General features: G+C 43.4%; 1 protein-coding gene across 1 annotated transcript; it reads right to left on the reverse strand.

Moving 5' to 3' along the window:
- Window positions 1–802: 802 nt before the first annotated feature.
- Window positions 803–19,464, reverse strand: UBE2N (ubiquitin conjugating enzyme E2 N). Its single transcript, XM_042890108.1, has 4 exons — window positions 19,350–19,464; window positions 5,463–5,709; window positions 5,147–5,287; window positions 803–4,526 (listed from the first exon to the last, which is right to left on the reverse strand). The coding sequence occupies exons 1-4, from the start codon at window positions 19,377–19,379 to the stop codon at window positions 4,486–4,488; spliced, it is 459 nt and encodes a 152-aa protein (XP_042746042.1). The 5' UTR covers window positions 19,380–19,464; the 3' UTR covers window positions 803–4,485.
- Between the last annotated feature and the right edge of the window lie 767 nt (window positions 19,465–20,231).

Here is a 20,231-nt window from a genome sequence, read left to right on the forward strand (position 1 = left end):
CATGCTCAACTGCCCTGCTTTCAGTGTCAGCACTGGTTCCCATTAACTTTCCCTAAGTATCTGTTATGGTTCATTCTAGTGGACGGTATTACGAAGCACAGATAGCACCTCATCCCTCTCACTGTAGCCTGGCCTCTGCTACAGCTACAAAGGCTTCCTACCAAGGTCTTTTTAGCTGCCATTCATCTGAATTCTGAAGATTCTGTGCCCGCATTCTGGGTCTGCCCTGAGCAAAACTCATCTTTGAACACAGCAAATTACCAAACAACTGAAAAGTACTACTAGGGTCAGTTCACTGTATCGTGTTCTTTAAGATGAACCTGCCTTTACTGCATGGAATGTAAGACTACAGCCACCCTTCATCCTAGGGGGAGCGTTCAAGCTGTTTCCACTGCCATCAGATATATGCCCCATGCTGTTCCTGCAGGCTTTGACAGGAAAGGTGCTGATACGTGGCAATGAACTCCCTTACAGCAGACGTAATTATGAGCTATGCTAGTGCTGTAACATGGCTTAGCAACACTTAATAGACCTGCCAATTATACTGCACTGTAGTATCCAAATTGTGCAGTGTTACAGTAAAAGTCTTGGGCTAAAAAAGGCAGATAGAGGCAGGCAAAGCTCTGAGCTTGTGCACCACAGCTTTCCTCCCCATAGAAATGAGAAAAAAACACAATCAATTACAAGTGACTGATGAGAGAAGTTAAGGTTTCCTTATTTTAAGAGATGATGAGTACTGTTAAGTTGCACTGCACAGCGGTGGCAGCCTGCTGCAGTTAAATGAAGCTCAGTGTCTATGTAATGAATAATCACTCTTCCTTTTATTTCAGTGTCATATTACATTACAGTCAAGACATGTTATTGACAAAACCTACCAGACATTTTACTTTAAATGTAACCCTCAAAAAAAGAAAACAAAACCAAAAAAGAAACAAAAGGAAAAAAAAACCCCACAGAATGTACATAAATTGAGATGTCACAATTCCGTATGTTACTAACCCAGTAAGATGTTTCACAATATTCTCCATGTTGGAAATACACTTTCTCGAAAGCTACAGAAGCAACATTTCACCGGTTTTAAACTAAAGTCAGCTACCGCACAAACGCCAGATCCCAGTGATGAAACACTTCATACCCATGAAAGCACGCGGCCAAATGTTGAGACAACCACCGAACGTTTATGCAAAGACAAAAGCCTCCCAAAGCCTCCTTTCCCTCTTGAGCTAAAGGAAATTGCCACAGCCGTGTTCTGTATGCATGGTTTTAGAGTCCATTTGATAATCCAGGCTCAACAGAAGCAGTCGCTATCCAGAAACTGACCAGATGCAATGTCAGTGCTCTCACTGAGGATTCCAGGACACGACACATAGCACCAGTAATGGCAGAGGAAGCCCACTTATTGTACATTTGCTGTAAGTTTACCCAATGGCCACTAGAAATGGAGCTAGAACGAACACTCCCTAAGAGAGAGCAGCATTTGCTAACCAGCTGTAAAGGTACACGTGACAGAAGTAACCTCAAGTTCAGATAATGCCTGTAAATATACACACCTGCTAAGCTGAGGGGAAAAAGACAAAGCCCCATCTACCTGGCTTCAGAGAATCCCTGTTTGTTGCAGGGAGTTGGGCTAGACGACCTCCAAGGGTCCCTTCCAACTCAAACCATTCTGCGATTCTACGATTCTAATTTAGTCTAAAACTCACATTCCTCAACACAACATAGAATAAAATTTCCAGGTTGACTTTATACACAGCTCTTAAATCAGGTTTATATTACATATATATATATACACGCATACATAAAATGCCAAATTTTGAAGGATTAAAACATACCTGAATAGATCCCACAACAAACAGGAATTTCGGTTTTTAGGAAGCCTGTTTAAAGTTTCCTTTCATCACAACCATCACTTGAGAATATCCAAAACAGTTTTGAAATACAGTATCTGGCTTGTCCTTTTATACCATTAGATACACCACTACTACTGACTCACAAATTCAAACTGACAGTATGGACTGCTGTAATTCTCCAATTTGTTGAGATACTAAAAATAACAGTAAAAGAGAGAAAAAAATAAATAACCCAGACACATACCAGCTACTGTGTATTCAAACTGGACTATAATGCACTTAATTTGGTTACTAACAAATGGGGGCAGAGGATTTCTATTTATATATTAACAATATTCCATCAAGAACTTACTCACAGCTTTAATTACATTCTCATCTCAACAGCCAGCTCCAGCCAGGTTTAAGCCATGCACTTACAAGCACCAACCGTCTGCCCAATGCCCTGGATTCAGCCCACCTAGTTTTAAGCCACATGCTGTGAAACACCACTTCAGAACCTGCTTCTCTGCCAAAGGAGGAGAAAGCCACATTCACAGGGGATGCTCAGGGCTCTGACCGCCCGGCAGCTCTGTGCTTCCTTACATCAGAGAGCTGAGGCAAGCCTTATCCAGTGGGGAGTGCCCATATCAAGCTTTAAGAGGTAGGTGAAGGTAATGCAGAGCCTACTGCACACACAGCTCACGCATTCTCAGCTGCCTGCCACAAAAGCTGCCCGTGTTAATAGCATATAGGGGACACACAGCAGCCGAAGCCAAGCACATGCTCATTTGTAACATGAAGGTAGGGTCAGCAGCACTTCCATTCTAAGAGCAACCTGTTACAAGCCCTGAATGCAACTTTGGCTCGTGTTCAACACAGAAACTACTTTTAAGGGGTTTTGTTTGTTTCGTATCATGAAGTTGAATTCTGAGCCAAGCTTCAATCACGCTTGGAGTACTCCAAGGGAGAAGACCAGTTACCAATCACTGAAAGCATTCTGTCTGGAAAAAAAGCAGTTTTAATAGATACTCTTAATCTCCCTTAGGAGCACAGTAAATAGACCACATTCTATAGAGATTTCAGCTGATACTAGAGTAAGAGGTAAAAAGAGGAGGGAGAACACCAGTAGCCTATATGATCATAATCCAAATTGCACAACAGCACTCCCCACTGCAACCACAGCTACTTGTCACTCATAAACTTCAGGTCAGCCTCACCAAAAGCTTTTACAACTGTATTTGGGAGGTTGCAGCTAACATGGGAAGAGAATAGAGACACAAGAAGTTATAGGAAGTAATAAGATGGGTTCCCAGAAAAGCTGCTGGATTCCCAGACACGACACACGCATCAAACACAAGGACAAGAAGGAAGCATCGCACCGAAATTCCCTTCCCTCCAAGTCAGAAGCATTGCTACTATTGACGCAGACTGGTTGTTTAAGCAAACAGCTTAATAAGGCATAAGGCCAGTAGATAAAACCAGTGGCAAGAGGTGCTAGCTAGACCTGGTTAGCAAACCCGTTGACATATAAGCTAGCTGCAACTGTTTCTGTGCATTGTAGGTCTCACGTTTACAGAGGACAGGAATTTGAGTTAGAAAAGTGTAACAACTGATGATAATCAAAGACAAGTTATGCAGATACTCACAATTACTGCTACCTTTGCTCTCAGCCTCCTACTTGATTACACTCCATCTCCGTGACAATGCATATCAACGCATTATCCAAATGATGATTATAATTGTAACAGATTTTTTTTCCCTCTCGCCTCCAGTCACTCCAAATGTAACTTTGTATTAAATTGGACAGGTAAGGTCACCCACATAACACAAGCTAATGAAAAAAGTCAGCGTACAGAAGCAAAACATCCTGTGAATTCCACCTCTTTACTCTTTTAATCTGTCAGACTAGCAGACAAATTGTCAATTCTGGTTTCCATGTTTGTTTGTTTTTTCTTTTTAAATACGATTGTCACATTAGAGAAATGAAAACACAGCAAAATAAACTGTACAAAGGCAAAGTAGAATAACAAAAAATATTTTACTAAAACATAAGATTTACAGGAGATTTTCCAGACAAGCCATACAAAATGGTCACAAGCTTTTTCTCTGAGGGATTTTTCTACACTTGACAGCAGAATCACAATATTATTAGTGAAGGTGATGGATGTTTAATGTTCCCATTTTTTTGTTCAAACAATGAAGCTTGTCCATCTACAGCATCTAAGTTAGACTGGGCTAGAGGGTATATTCTAAAGTATAACTGGTTAGCTGCTTTTATCAATGCAATTAGCATCACCATAAAAAGGGAGGAGGAGCCCACAAAATTAAAACGAAAAGCCCCGCAGCTAACCCTGCCTACCTTCATTCACAGTGCTTATGCTTAAACCATGATGGGATTAAAAGCAGAGATGTGCTGCTGCTTTTAAACAGTTTCACAACAATCCAGATGATACTTCTAGCCTCTGCTCATGCGTTACAATAGTGAATTAGGACAAGACACAGATTTGCTAATGTGCATTTAATCACCAAAAGACTGAAGATGTCTGGGCTTTTATTCTGTAATGTTTCTAAGACTGTGTCCATTAAATGCAAACAAAAAAGGAAGAGGTCTTGGCAGAACAGGAGAAGTGATGCACACTTGATGTTCAAAGCGCATTTAAATATTATTCATGGCATATAGCCTAGTCCATGCTCTGGCTGTAAAGGAAAAAAAACAACACATTTAAGAAAAAGAAAAAAAAAAAAAAGTATTTCTCAAGCTTTATTCAAGTTATTTTGTTTTTTAAACATTACTTTTACACTGCTGCAAAGACACAAAATGTATCAGTTGTGAAACAAGCACAATTTTGACCTCCTATAATACACAATACGTAATACACAAAAACAGAGATCTGATGAAGCAGCCCAATCACAGTGAGGCCAGAAGTGACACAATGCAATAATTCTTTCCATACCTGAAACAAAAGCAGCTATGGAAGAAATACCTTCTGAAACTAAATAACCCATTCTTAAGCATCACAGGTAAAACACAAGTGCACATTTCTATTTTACCACGTCTCCACACTGGACATCCCTGCGATTTAGGAATGTAAAAGCTCAAGAGAAAACCACTAAGTTTTCTTTCTAGCAGGTTGCATTTACACACTTGAGTAGACCACTGCAGGCATATGCAGGAAACCTGGACAACAACTGCATGCAGTAATTACTTCTGCAAGTTGCAGGCACAAAATAGGAGGCCGGGATTTCAATTCCCCAACCAATTAGCCATCAGCTCATCATATTTCCTAAAACTAGAAGAAAAGCATCAGATACATCACCTGTTTCTATGGCTTGGGCTTCATTGGTCTTCCACTGCTCAGCTACATCATTTGCTAGTGGATCATCTGGATTGGGAGCACTTAACAAAGCCTGGATTGATAGCAGAACTGTACGAATCTGCAAAGCTGGGGACCATTTATCTAAAGAGACATTTATGAAAGCATGAAATACCACATTCACAGTCTACTGAAATAACAAGTTTCCCACTCCCAGATTAAAGGATAAATAAGATATCCTTATAAAGAAATCTCTTTCAGAGAGAATCTCCAAGCTTCTGTATGTGGTAAGATAATAAGAAAACAAGGTTGCACTTACCTTTCAAAATATCTAAACATATTCTTCCCAGCTTGTCTACATTAGGGTGATAAATTTTGGTCATGAAACGTACTTTAGGAGCTGCCATTGGATATTCTTCTGGAAGGAATAGTTCAAGTTTAAATGTCCCACCCTCAAAGGGGGAATCCTGTGGACCTGCAATGACCACGTGAAAATAACGTGCGTTGCTTTCATCTGGTTCTGCTTTTATCCCAGGGACTGGCTCTGCCAGCAAGCGCTGGGTTTCCTGGAAGGAGAAGAAGAGGCAATGTAATAAATACAAACTGTTTAACATAAGCAGCTCTGCACAAACTATTTTAATTGATTACGCCCACTGAAACTACGATACCAAACGAGTATCAAAGAACACCATGTGGTGACCTGGTATGGATCTCCTTCCAAATCTCTCAGCTGCTATGATAATAACATGTGCCTCCACAGCACAAGGTAATGGCTAACAATTAAGAGATTTAGTAAAGTAAAGTAAGGGATAGCTTTACTTCTGATTCAGTATAAACAGAAGCAATCTAAAGAGTATCACAGTAATAACATCAGCATTTCCCATTCTACCTTAAGCACAGAAGTCCACAAGTGAAAAACGAAACAACTGATCACTCACAGAAAGCATTGAAGACTTACTCTAACATGGGGCACTGGTTTTGAAACGAATGTCTGTCCTGGAATCAGAATCAACTCTGAAGAACTGAAAGTACTACTCAGCCCCAGTTAAAGATGTTGCTGTATGTATAAATATATAAAACATCTGTATGTGTGAATAGCCTTTGCTCAAGCACATCCAGCTTACATAATAAGTACACTTCAAGCTTGTCTCCTTCTGTTTAGAGTAGCAAGTTGTTCTGTACACATTAGAATTAGGGAAGCCTGCTTTTTCTACTCAGATTTGTTGCTCTTCCTCCAGCAGTAACCCTGCCCCAGGCACCATGAGGTGGCTACACTGAGGAGCTGCCCATTCTGGCCACCATCCCACTAGAGCTCCATGCAGACTTCTCTCTCCTCTACTGCTGGCCTTCGCAAGTCTCGTAGGCACCATTCCACTCCCAAAAAAAGAAGAGGCTGACACTAGAAAAAGGATATTAGGCAGGGACAAGGAGTTCTGCAGAAGCCTCATTTCCTCAGGTAATTTTAGCCTAATTTCCTGCTTTTCGTCCTGCTTGTTTTCACTGCTTGCAGTTAATTTTATCACCACCTTCCCGTGTTGACTTACACAAAGAGAATTTTTATTTCTACTGCAGCAAGTGGTAACCTGTGGGTGTTATATTAATTTATTACCCTAGTTTTATGGCATATTTACTCTGTGTGTCTACAATAGCAGTAATATAAACACAATAGTTGCACATGGCTTAAAGTTCTTCAAATATAAGCGGGCTGTTACAATACATGCACTTCATTAAAATAACTCACACAGCGTTGAAGTGACTGCCTTGATGCAGTTAACATCTCACTTTAGCAAGTGAATGAAACATTTGAAGCACTGAAGCCATAGTAATTAACATTCCAAACCAACCATTCATATCAAATGCATCAAGTTCCTACAGCTCATAATATTGATGTTATCTTCATAAACACACCACAATAAATTGATGTGGCCCAACTTCTTGTCAGACTTATCTGCACAGGTGTTAGCTGCCAGTGCCATTTATATGCCACACCGTAAGGACATCCAATCTGCTCTAAGCTTCCTACGCTCACTCATGCAAATATATTTCAAAGGATACAAATGAATTTGCAACACATTCAGGATTTCTGTACCGTTCCCAGCCCCAGCTCTGTCCCGCTGACCCAAACACTGCCTCCCTAGCCATGCCGGTGTGCTGACTGTACCCATACCACAGAGCCAATCCTGGCTTAAAACAGTCCAGAATCAGCAGTTCCATGGCAGCAGCATCAGCATTTTCACCTGCCAGTGCATCCAAGGGAGCAGTGTCAGGCTGGGAGCTGCACATACTGCCACTAAAGCCATTTGTCAGTAAACAATGGGCGAGCCTACACACAAGAAAAATCATTCTATTGATAAGGTACAGCATCATCACATTGAGGGCTTTATCACTGCTGGAATGTCATCATGTTCACATAGACCTTTATGCCCTATGTTATACAGACACTTATCCTGCTATAAAATAACAAAAGAGATGAGAGCCAAAAAGAGCATATAATGTTACATACGGTTGCATTGCTTCTCAGGCTCCTCAGAACCCGGGCAGGACACCTACACGTCTATGGAGTGCAAGGATGATGAGACACTGGAACAGTCACCCAGCGTGGCTGTGGATGCGCCCTCCCTCCCTGGAAGCATTCAAGGCCAGGCTGGAGGGGGCATTGAGCAAGTTCAGCATGATAGAAAACCCTGGTCTAGTGGGAGGTGCCCCTGTCAATAGCAGGAGGGTCGGAACTACATGATCTTAATGGTCCCTTCCAACCCAAACCATTCTGTGATTCTATGAAAAGGAGTAGGAAAGGGAAAACGAATCAAGAAGTTGTGTTTTAAGGCCACAGCATATCAAGATGCTTAAACATACGTAGGCCAGTAAGTACCAAGGCAGAATCGGAAACTCAGCTTCCACACTACAAAGTCAGCCAGCCAGCTAAAGACACACTGATCCTGAAATCCATTCCACCTGTTGTGAGGCTCAGAGCAATAAGCTCCATTTGAGACGAGCAGCTGTTGGTACACAGGACAACACAGCACCAGCTCACGACGCTGAGCCTGCTGTAAGAATTTTTAAAAATATGTTGCACCCGTTCCCCCTTCCCATCCCCTCCAATACAGGCACCTACAAAAGAAGTCTGTAGATGTGCACTCAATCTACAAAAAGGAAGCGTTTAATTTCCTTTCGTATGTGAATCTAATTATCTATTACCTTCCCCAGAGGACAGTTATCCAGTGAAAAAGATACCAAAGAAAATCCCTTCCAATTAAATTTAACTTGCTAGATTTAATTAGATGACTCAAGAAGCTCAAGCATACGCAATACTTCACTTTACTACACAGTAATTAATTTTGTCTGCACAGGAATACTAATTTCAATCTAACCTGTACCAGAAAAAAACACTTCATGGTGTTTCTTACTAGCTCTACTCTATCATACTGAACTGAGTTTCACAGGAAACACTTCAGGACATACTTTGAGCTCTAAGCATTTAGTGAGCTACATCCTTTGCATCCACAGGCACTTTATTTCTATTTGTCACACGTCAAGTTTAGAAAATGAGAACTCTTTTCCTTCTCATTTGACTTCACTTTTCCTCAATTTCAAGCTAATTTCACAGCTTTCATGAATTAATGAAAATGATTAGATAGCAAATGAAGATACATGCCAGCCAATACTTCAAGGAATAAAAAAAAAACACCGAAACACACTGCTATCATTCAGAATTTGTTCCACCTCTCTACTGTTTCCTTTCTTGTTTTTAATTAAGTGGTTACAAGAAATACAGAAGCATTGAATGTTTTTTGATGAGCCAAAGCTTTTCTTAGTAATACAGGTGGCCTGAAGTAGAGTGACAGATGATACAGAAGGGACATATGGCACAGCTGACATTCTCTGTAGCTACTCTTTTATGAGGACATTTCACTGAAGATGAATTTTACCTGTGGGGGAAAAACCTTCAAGCTGTTAATATGGCAACCTGTGAGGCCAAGGCAGCCTAGGACAAAGTCTGTGATGTTTAGAGGAGGTCAGCAGAGGAGGTGGGAGCAAGGATGGTTCAGGCTGCCGAGGCAGAGAAGTCTCACAAGCAAAATATCAATCACCAGTGGGGTGTGTTTCAGTCTTTGAGCACTTGGCTTTATTATGCTGCTTTCAGAGGAAGAAAAAATAAATATTGAAACACAGTCACCAGGATACTTCTTCTTGCTCTGCGTGTATGATAGAGATCTTCTTTAGGGAAGCAAAATGAACAAGAGAGGATGCTTCCATACAGACAGGCATGAAAAATCAATTGTTAGAGCATGTGGAGATACGTGGACACAGCAATATAAAGAAGGAGTCCACTAGAAATATACCTTTATTTTAATCAGTTCTAGTCTTCCAATAGTCTTTATAAAAGCCTCAAGTTGCCAACACCTCAGTCAAAACAGCAACTACTACAGAATATGTTCCACCACTCCATAAAACAAAAGCTACTGTAATAGACTTCAGAAGCCTTACTTGCTATCAACACTATGGCAATATCAAACAATGGCACACTGGAAAATAATTATAACCAGAAGGTTCACATATGCAGGCATTTGGGAAAAAAATACTCATTACAAAGCACAGCCACTGCAGTTGAATTGAAACCTTTAAAGCTCCACTTGTCTGATAAAGACCATACCAGCAATGAAGGAAGAAATGACTGCATGGGATTACACAATTTTTAAACTTTCTTTGTAATCTTTAAGGCTGTTGTATGAAGACTTCTAGAATGTAAAAAAAAAAAAAAAAAAAAAAAAAAAAAAATGTTTGTGCTGACTTGCCAAGCAAACTAGCTCAATGACAGCAGGGTTGGTCTCTTCTCACTGGTGACAGGAGGAGGGGAAATGGCCTCAAGCTGCTCCAGGGTAAGTTTAGGCTGGTTATCAGGAAAAACTTCTTTACATAAAGGATGGTTAAGCACTGGAACGGGCTCCCCAGGGAGCTGGTTGAGTCACCATCCCTGGATGTATTTGAAATCCATTGGGATGTGGTGCTCAGGGATGAGATTTAGCAGAGGGTTGTCAGAGTTAGGACAGAGTGGTTAGGCCATGGTTGGACTCGATGACCTTTAAGGTCTTTTCCAGCCTGAACGATTCTATGATACTATGAAGAAATCCAAACCCTGTGCTTTCAGCCAAATTTGCTTTCCTTCTTCTTATTTCACATCCACTATTACTGCTACACAGCTCACCTCACCAACCAAAACAAGCACACAAGCTAAACACTCTAGTCTTGAAGCTGCAACTTCAGCAGTTATAACTGAAGGAATGCACATTGGACACAATCTACCACAGTTCTTCCTCTACACAGTCCTCTAATATCAACTGTGAAATCCATAAAGTGCATTAGAACAAAGGGAATTTTGAGAAATCCCAACGCTTTGAAGAGCCTGAACCAGTTGATAAGTGAGAGGCCAGGAGGGGAAGGAAGGAAGAAAGGCTGCGGGGCCTTCCACTTCAGCACCAGCACTTCTGCCTGCGTGCTGATCTTTTGACCTCACAGTGAAACAGTCCTTGATCCAGCCCACCACATGCCCATGCAAACAGCTGTGCCGACAAAAAGGAGAGGGCAAACATGCTGTCAGAGTGCTGGGAGAACAGAGCCGCTCTGACAGAAGGGCTGTTTTATGGGCTCAGGCTGTGGCAAGCATCACAGCAAGATGCGAGCGTAACAGATCACCCTCTGCAAGCAGCCTAAAAAGGAAGCGCAGAGGCTTCCTCCTCATTCCAAAGGAAGAGCCTTAACTACCAGGACTGCTAATTTCAGTAACAGATGGTGAATTGCTAAATTAAAGTATTTGGTATTTAAGGCTTCATAGATGGATGAAGACTCTGCATCTTCTTACTTGTTATAAACAGTTATCTAGCAACTGCGCTACCAGAGATTGCTACAGAAAAAGAATCCTTAGGGCCAGCAGCTTTATGCTGGCACCTATGGTTAAGCTCTCAGATTCAGCATAGCTGTGATAAAGTTACACTGAAACTTCAGAACTGAAAGCATTAACAAGGCCTCTCTTAGCCAAAGAAAAAAAGCACTGTAATTAGTAAAGTTATTAAACACTCAAGCTTTTACAATGCTATAATATCACACCCTGACACCAAGTCTCAGATTAATTATTCTTTCCTATACTGTCATCAGCTCTCTGTCATCACTGCTACACAACTCTCTCAAAAGCAGTGAGGCAATTTACCTCTACCATCAGCAGCTACAATGGAGGTTTCATCCCTAAAAACTTTTCAGGCCAAGGGAAGCTAAAAGAGCCCTCATCTGCTTCAGACAGTGAAGTATTTTAGCTCATATCCACCTTTAGCTGTAAGTTCAACTAGCCAAAATGGCTTCATCAGATCAGAGAGCAGGGATGGATCACTATCTGTCACAGCAAAAGGCCACCTGTCACAGCCCCCTTTCACTCCCAGTGCCCAATGCTGTCCCCTTGCCAGAGGCAGCCATCACTCCAACCCACCCAGGAGGAAATCCTGCCAGCATGCCTAACTCAATCCCGGAAATTTTAGCTGGGCTCTCTCAACTACATTTCTAAGCCCCAATTTTAGGCAACACAAACTCTGCTGCCCTCTAGCAGAAGACAGCAATCCCCAGCAAGCAGCTGGCACTAGGGGCTGCAGATAAATCTCCCACCAGCATGAAGTACAGACATTACACTCATCTCTTAATGGACTGCCTCTCCATATGCCCTCTACCAGCAAAAATCTCCAGATAGCTGACAAACTTCCTCCATAGTACTGGCCATGTACAGCAGGACCAATGGCATGCAATACTGCATGAACAACCCCAAACTAGCTTCAAAGAAAGTTACTGATAAACAAGAGAGGCACACAGAATGAAACAGAAGCATATCAGCCTCCTCCCCTTCTCTGGGACACAGAATTTGTATTTAGCCCCCACAAGGTGAGGCCAGGTCTGCCCCATGCCAGACATGGCTGGTTCCTCCAAGTTCCAACAGCCCTGCATCCAAGGTGGGGGCCCCTCTGGGAAAGACAATTTAGGAAACAAAAAACACCACATAAAGATAACAGCAAGGGCAAGGGAAAAAAAGCATGAGCAAAACCACCGCAAATGCCAAGGTCAGAGGAGGAAGAGACATCCCCATGCAGCTCTGGAGAGCACAGCAGACATCCAACACAAGTCACAGAGCAACTACTGATCTGCAACCTGCTTAAACCTCGACATCCAAAAGCATTTTTAGAGAGGATATGAGACAGAATTTTAACTTGCAGCCTCGTCTGTAGGATTTGAGTTCTTCAAGGAAAAAAAAAAAAAAAAAAGAAAGATAGAAAGATAGAACTAGAGGGAATGGCTTCAAGCTGTGCCAGGGGAGATTTAGGCTGGCCATTAGGAAATACTACTTCTCTGAAAGAGTGGTCAGGCAGTGGAATGGGCTGCCCAGGGAGGTGGTGGAGTCACCAACCCTGGAGGTGTTCAAGGAATGTTTGGACCTTGTGATGAGGGACATGATTTAGTGAGAACTATTGGTGATGGGTGGATGGTTGGACTGGGTGATCCTGTGGGTCTTTTCCAACCCTGGTGATTCTGTGGAAAAAAAAAAAAGGGAAAAAAAACCACTAGCTGCATTTCTGGTACAGCTGAGATAGCAGTTGGAGGGCACTACACGTAACAGGTAGACATCATGTAGAAGACAACATGATGAAGAAAATATAACTTTCAGTTCAAACGATTGCTGATCAGTCATTTTCAGTATTTGCTTCACAGAAGACTGCACCTTTGCTGTCAAGTTCCACAGAAAGGTTTCTAAAGCAAATGAAAATTGAATATCAAAAAGCCAAGTTTGTTTTGTGTGTTTTTCCTCCTCTCAAATTTAGACCTATGTCTCGCTCTAATTACTAGAAATCAGTGCAAATCCTTCATCTCATTTTTCATCAGCTCCAAATGCTGACTTCAGAATGCAGTCAAACTGCCCACCTCCCCACTATTTCAGCCTGACTTCTAGTCCTTGATCAACTCAACTCATGTCTACAACTGCATGCCCACCTCACAACATACAAGGGTTTGTCCACGAGGGAAACTGCAGCTTCTCAGTAGCAGTGCTAATTTGTACAGTTCCACGCACCCCATTCATCGTGTCCACAATGTCCAACAATAAGTGAGATCACAACTGATCTGGCTTAAGAAATAACCTTCACTGCAGAGTTCTGAGCCAAACCAGTCCCTCAGACCAAGCTCACTGTAGTAGCATAAAGTCCTCTGTGCCAGCACAGCCCAGGCTGTAACAGTTTACGCAGTAAGGCTGGCCAGCATGAACCAGTGGCTAGCCACCTTGACAAACTCTGGTTCATCCAACTTAACTAGGGGGCAACTTCTCCACCTGGTGCCAGTAATCTACAGAAACTGTAGAACTATAACTACACCTTCAGCATGTTGATTTGGAGCACATACAGTATATGTTTGTTTCATATTTTTATTCTGATCATAGAAAATCCTCACCAACTACCAGCACCAATATGTTCCAACTACTGTGAGCAGTTTGGATTATTTTTTTTTTTTAATATGAAATGAAACTAACTTTTTTAGCTGCATAGGACTGAACTCAGCAGCATACTGGCACACAGACAAGTTGTAATTACTTGGTGAATGGCAATTCTTTCATCATCTGTCAGGTCGGGATAAGGAAGAAGATCACACTTTCAGTACTGATACGTCAAGACACAAGAAGGTAAACTGCAAGCGTGTTTTTGCTTTGATTTCTGAGAGGAAGGCGGTAGGAGAAACTGAAGCACATTCAAGACCTTTTTCTTCATATATGGATAAAGCAGCATCAGAAAACCACAAAGACTTCATCCAGTAACTTTCTATAATGGCATACCACATCCCAGCACAGATTCTTCCAGGACACAGATCCTATCATTTCATTAGCTGCAACAAAGAAAATATCTGACTAGAATCAGCATTACTGAAAATAAACGTTACTCAAGCAAACGTTGTCTTGCCAGTGAGATCTCAAAATGCTTGGATTAAAACTTTATCACTGTAAAATGACTACACTGGAGAAAGTCTTCACAAAATACTATCTTCTTTGAGGGAAAAAAAGAATTACCGATAAAGTCCATTAAATTTTAACACAGAGGTCAAACATCATAAGCAGAAGGCTGTACTTGTGGTTTCCAGTAGCCAGCCTCATCAATTCCTCGATTCCTTGCCATATAATCCCTGAGTGTGAGCATTCTGCATGCCCCTGTTTCCTGGGATCCTTACTGGGCTAATTAATGGCTTCCAGCAGTCCTCCTGCCTGCAGCTTTCTACACCTCATCAACCTGACTGCACCAATCCAAAGAACCAAAGCAGAACAACATTCAGCATATCAGCATGCCAAATGCACCTCCTGTAGAGCGTATCAGCAGTACAGGTGATGTAGAAACTATTCAACAGTACTTCAATCTGTGAACAAACACCCAGCAATCTGGAGCTCTGCTGAACGGGCACAGTGAATTCTGCATCCATCACAGTTCTCCCCTGTGCACTCCAAGCTCTCCAGCTCCCATCACCACACTATAAATTCCAACAACAGCAGAGTACTGACAGCAAGATGAAGACGAGCGCGCTCCAGGTAACAGTGCTTTTACAGAGGAAAACAGACTTGGAGGATGACTTTGTTACCAAACAGCAGCAACATGAAGAGGGCGTTTTTAAGGCAGCATCGCTCTGCCCTGCGAATGACCACATTCTCAGATTTTCCATAGCAGATTACAGGATTTTGAAGCTGTGAAGCTGAGATGTTATGCAAATTCCTAGAGGATAATCTATGTACTAGCACAGATCAAGCTTTATTAGAGCTGGAGATGCACCATAAAAAGTGAGGCATGACTAAATTCAGTAAGCTAACAGCATAAACCATTCCTGCAGTTACATTAGGGAGCATGTTTGCATTAGAGCCTTGTGTTAATACCTACTGTAGAGTCAACTATCAAAGCGTGATTAAAGCAAATAATTAATGTAGAGCTCTTGTCTAAATGCCATTTGCAGCAAGATTTACCACTCACTGTCATTACTAACCCTCCCAGTCACATATAACAACAAAAATATATTGGTGATGTTTCTCCTGGCTTTCACTACCAGACAAGTGCATATAAAACAACTGTGTGCAAAGTCATACATTGATATTAAGAAAGTTCAGATTTCAGTGGTGCACAAGTATTACATAAGAAGGTACTCCAAACAAAACGTTTGCCTCTTATTGGACTATTTTGCTCTTCTTTCTCCAATTCTATATTCTGGTGTCTACTGCAAGAGGCCATGGAAAGCCATCAGTGTCCTCTAAGATCTTTCATTAAGACTGCATGCCTTTCTTCCAAGACTGGCTCCTTGGTCTAATTCTACAGGCTTCTTACCCTCTGTGCCAGAGTCTCCTCAACCTCCTTCCATCAACTCCACAAAATCCACCCATCCTGCCAAACTCAGGGCTTCCAGCACTGCCCCTACACCCATGGTATTGCTGGCCACAGCCAACACAGGTTATACTCGAGGACTGACAAGATGGAACTAAGAAGGTCACAAAGCACTGAAATTCACCATATTTCCACATTTTTGGGGAGGGGCAAAAAAAGCAAACACACACACACACACACACACACACACAAAAAATAACAGAAAATCAGAAATTTTGGTTCTTCTGTCAAATCTGAAGCTATCCACAAGATTCAAACAGCACACATGGGACAACACCACATTACAAAGTCCAAACATGCAGTTCCTTTGACCGACGCCAAGGAACTGCACTGACCAAAACCAAAAGCTTCTACACCTCACCATCATTCAAAGAAAGCCAAAAATACTAGAAAAAGCCTTTAATAGAAAAGACTGTACAAACGACTACAGAAATCAGAGCCTTAATATCTTCACACTGATAAATTCATTCACAAAAAGTTTGAAGAATCTCATACACTGCTTCAGATGTTTTGTTTCACGAGATGAGCAGCTGCAGCAATTATAACAAAAGTGCCATTAACAACGAGTCACACAGTTGACACACAGACCTGGACACCAAACCATGAATGATGAGATCACTGCAGCAATGAAAACTGAAAAAAAAAAACCAAACTCTAAAGGATGACACAAGGCAACATTGCCTACCCGATTCAGATACATTCACTGCATTTGACACAGCAATGAGGTGGTTTTGAATGTCAGCCAAAGGAAAGGAAAAAAAAAAAAGATACAATTCAACTCCCTACTCTCCTGGAGCTACGTGACTTTGCAACACAGGAAATAATTGGTTTAACAAACGTTTGAAAATAAAAGTCTCTGGGTTTACTGTGTACATTGTGAAGATTCTCTTTTTAAATATGTGCAGTAGCAAAAGAGTTCACAGTATCAAAACCACAAATCTATGCAAGTGCACCATACTGCCTTCTTATTTTCTTACATTGAGAGATTTTCTTGACAAAGTGCCTCTCAGAGGACCACTGGTGTTAGGCTACTGAATAAAAACACCTTCTCTCTATTCAGAGATAAAAATGTCTCCAATTCCAATTATACATTTGATTTAAGGATTCACAGCTATAACATTTCCTACTCAACATCTGTGATGTGCTAACACCATAAGCCATACTTCTAAAGCGAGTCATATCCTGAGCTTACAGATCATTCACCCCACTTGCTTAAAGCCTGTCCTTCGAAGTAATCTGAGGACGGTGAGCCAGGAGTAATCCTTTATCTCCTGTAAAAAATGCTTTGCAACATCTATACTGACACCTTTTAAATGAGTGTGGAGAAGCACTGAAAATACAAATAGAGCTCTCTGCTGAGACAAGGAAAGTCAGAGCTCTCGTGCTGGGCTGGATGACAGTTTGCACAGAGCTAAGAAGCAAGCTGGAGAGCACAGGCTGCTAGTCAACCTGAGAGCCAGGCCATCTGCCAGCAGTCCATCAAGATGAGGAACGCCAACTGCATTTTGAGCCCTTAGCTAGATTCTGTATTTCATTACGGCGTATGCACCGTATGCTGCTATACCCGAACAACTATTGCTGTGCTTCCCTCAGATGACCACACAAAGGCCACACGTGGATCAAAGGGAAAAGGTCTTCTCCAGGCAGCAGCCTAAAACACTTATTTATCAAATTTGAGCCTTGTTACTAGAATTATTTCATCCTTCTACAGCTCTTTTCTGTCATCCGATGTATCTTTCTCTCTTCTATTTCCTCATCTTTCAAATTCTCACTAGCAAGAGAGTTCACTTACTCCCCTCCAATTAAGGGAAGCAGCAATAGGATACTTAACTCCAACATTAAGATCAGTTGAATAGCAAGCATCAAAACAACCCTCGTTCAAGACTCCTGAAGACTGAAGCACTCACTCCTGCATCTGCAACTCTGCAGCTGGGATACTTTCAAATACTACCTTCCACATTCAAGATTGTAATACTAGTCAAATTCAAGTCTTAGACCATACATACTGCTGATGACCTGATGCACGCACAGCACAGGAGCTACAGAAACGGTCATTCGGTGCAACCAGTTCAAGAACTCAAATGCTCTAAACTGTCTGTAGACAGCCCACAGTGCATACCTGAAAGTAGACAACCCACAATATAAACCACCCTGTAACAGACAGCACTCTGAAATATTCCAAGCAAAACTCCTCTGGAGAAAATCTAGAGCTTCTAGGACTCTAGTTGGGGTATCCATCTATCTATCCCCAGAGACAAGAAAAAACATTCTCATACCATCCCCTACCTTGGAAATAAGCTATGTGAACTGCTATATGTTTTCCCTAAAAGAAGCTAAGAAAGAAAAACAAGGGTGCTAAGAAGGAAATTTATGTACTAGCTTATAAGTGGGTGCACTTCTTGGCTGCTCTCAGGAGAACTGAGAAAATCTACAGCAAAATCTAACACGGACATCAGTTTCACAACTGAGCTCTCACCACATCTCTGCAACAAATACCAGTTCTGCTACATCATGAGATTTCCTCAGACCTGAAATATATTCACTACTGTATGTTTTGCACCAAGGCAACAGGGTGAGCAAACTCACTTCTGTAAGATTTACACATTATTTTGACTGCCTGTATTTCAGAGCATCAATCATAGTTCAGCTGTTTTCATACACAAAAAAAAAACGCTAATCCTGAATTTTCACCCCATCTCCTCTATCACCTGTTATAGATACGTACTGACTTACAAAAAAAAAAAAAATCCAGATTTATTTTTTGAATCAACTATTTAACATTCTGTGGTTTTGTGTTTACAATGGTTGCCAACTCTGTATGCTCAACCAAGAGGAGCTTCGCAGCATTATCAGAAATAGTGACATGCACTCAGGTGGAAACGAAACAAGTGCTACCACATAACTACCAATGAACCTTATGAATATCGTTTAGTAACTTTCACAAAAGCAGTCAGTGACCATGGATTTGAGATTGTGAGATTGCAAGTCATATCACTGCAAACTGAGCAGAAGAGAGGATGCCACCCCAGGAAGCATCCACACCAGCTACAGGACCAAACCATCACCAAGACGAACTGCATTGCAACACAGCTCCCTGCGCCTGTGCCGAGTGACTCCACGCGTTCGAGCCTGGCTTCAATTCCCTCCGAGGTGTAGCTGGAAGCACTCGAAGCCAAAAGCAGAGCTTGGCAGACAGAACTCGAAGCGCATCGCGGAGCCGCCAGCATCGGCACACCGAGGCCACGCGAGCCGGCAGCTCGGGGCGCACGTAGCAGCCTCGGACTGGCGCAGCCCGCACAGGCAGGACACCGCGTGTCTTTCCAGCGGGCCCAGCAGGCCGTTCCTGCGAGGAGCCGGCAGCACGGTGGAAGGGGGCTGCGCCCGGCGCGGCCCGAGCCCCGAAACGGGAATGGCCGCGGGACGCCGCCCGGGCGGGGACCGCGACGGGAGCGGCCTCGCTCTCGCCGGCCGCCCACGGCCCACCGGGAGGCCCCGGTCGCTTCCCCTTCGCCCGCACGGGCCGCCGGCCCAAGGAGGGAGCGGCGGGAAAGGCCGGGCCCGGCCCAGCGCCCCGCTCTCATTCAACCCCCCGGCGGCCGTGCCCGGCGGCGGCTCCGCGCCAGCCGAGGGATGAGGGAGGCCCGGGAGCGGCCCTGCCCCGCGAGGCCCCGCGTCCCGCGCACCGGAAGCGGCGCCGGCCCGGCCCTGCCCGCCGCGAGAACCGGGCGCGGGCCGGCGCAACCCCGTCCCCGCGGGGCGCGGCGCGTCGGTACCTTGATGATCCTGCGGGGCAGCCCGGCCATCTTGTCTCGTCGGGGTGCAGGATCGCGGGCTCGCCTCCGCTCGGGGCTCGCGCACAACCGGAAGTCGCCCGCTCCGCGCTTCCGGTGGTGCCGCCCTCGGCGCGGTACGTCGGGCAATGTAGGCCGCGCCCGCCCCTCCGGCCTCCGCGCTCCTCCCGCTGCTGGGCGGCAGCGCGCCGAGTTGCCGCCGTGCGCGACCGCTGCGTGCGGGGGCGAGGCCTGCCCGAATACCGGCGTGAGGGCAGCGCTCTGCGCTGTCAGAGCTCTGGTTTCATCAACGTGTCTGACACACCACGATGGTACGACGTGTGTTGGCGAACGGTCAGTGAGACGTCTCGGCACATCTCACCTTTGTGCCGCTAAAGTCTCGTCGGTCGGTTCTCTGCCTTCTTGGCAGGAAGAGAAATGTTGTAGATGATGAGCTCGTTTACATAGATATCGTTATCTCTGCCGCATCCTATGGCTCCCTGCTGCAGCTACGTAGCGACAGTAGCATCCAGCCCTCTGCATCGGCACTGTTGCTGCACAGATTGGAAATGAAAGCACAGAAAGATGAAGCAGTTTGCCAGAGCACTGCCAGGAGCAAGACCCTGCATGAGCAATTCCCCATCAAGTGCTTCCTCCCGATTCAGAAACAGGACTTTTAGGTCAGCTGCACCATTTTTGTACACTGGTAGAATGGAAAGTTCTGAAACTGGTAAATCTGGACTGTGTAATTGCTGACACGCTCCTGTCATAAATTCTACAAGCTTGTTTTGTGTCCTAAAATATAAAAATTCATGTCAACACATGGTGGCTACAATAACATGAAGGCATGTCAGAAGTGGTATGTCTCCCTCCTTATCATCAAGG

This window comes from Lagopus leucura, unplaced genomic scaffold, assembly GCF_019238085.1.
Source record: "Lagopus leucura isolate 7727_CA_CO unplaced genomic scaffold, USGS_WTPT01 Super-Scaffold_100159, whole genome shotgun sequence".
NCBI classification, from domain to species: Eukaryota; Metazoa; Chordata; class Aves; order Galliformes; family Phasianidae; genus Lagopus; species Lagopus leucura.

What these genes read in the sequence shown, in the direction of transcription:
- UBE2N (XM_042890108.1), bottom strand. Translation starts at nt 19,379, where the DNA reads ATGGCCGGGCTGCCCCGCAGGATCATCAAG. An exon ending in TGCCCCGCAGGATCATCAAG is followed by an intron (nt 5,710 to 19,349) that starts GTACCGACGCGC and finishes TTCTCCTTCCAG; the next exon opens with GAAACCCAGCGCTTGCTGGC. An exon ending in AGCCCAAGCCATAGAAACAG is followed by an intron (nt 4,527 to 5,146) that starts GTGATGTATCTG and finishes TTTCCTTTACAG; the next exon opens with CCAGAGCATGGACTAGGCTA.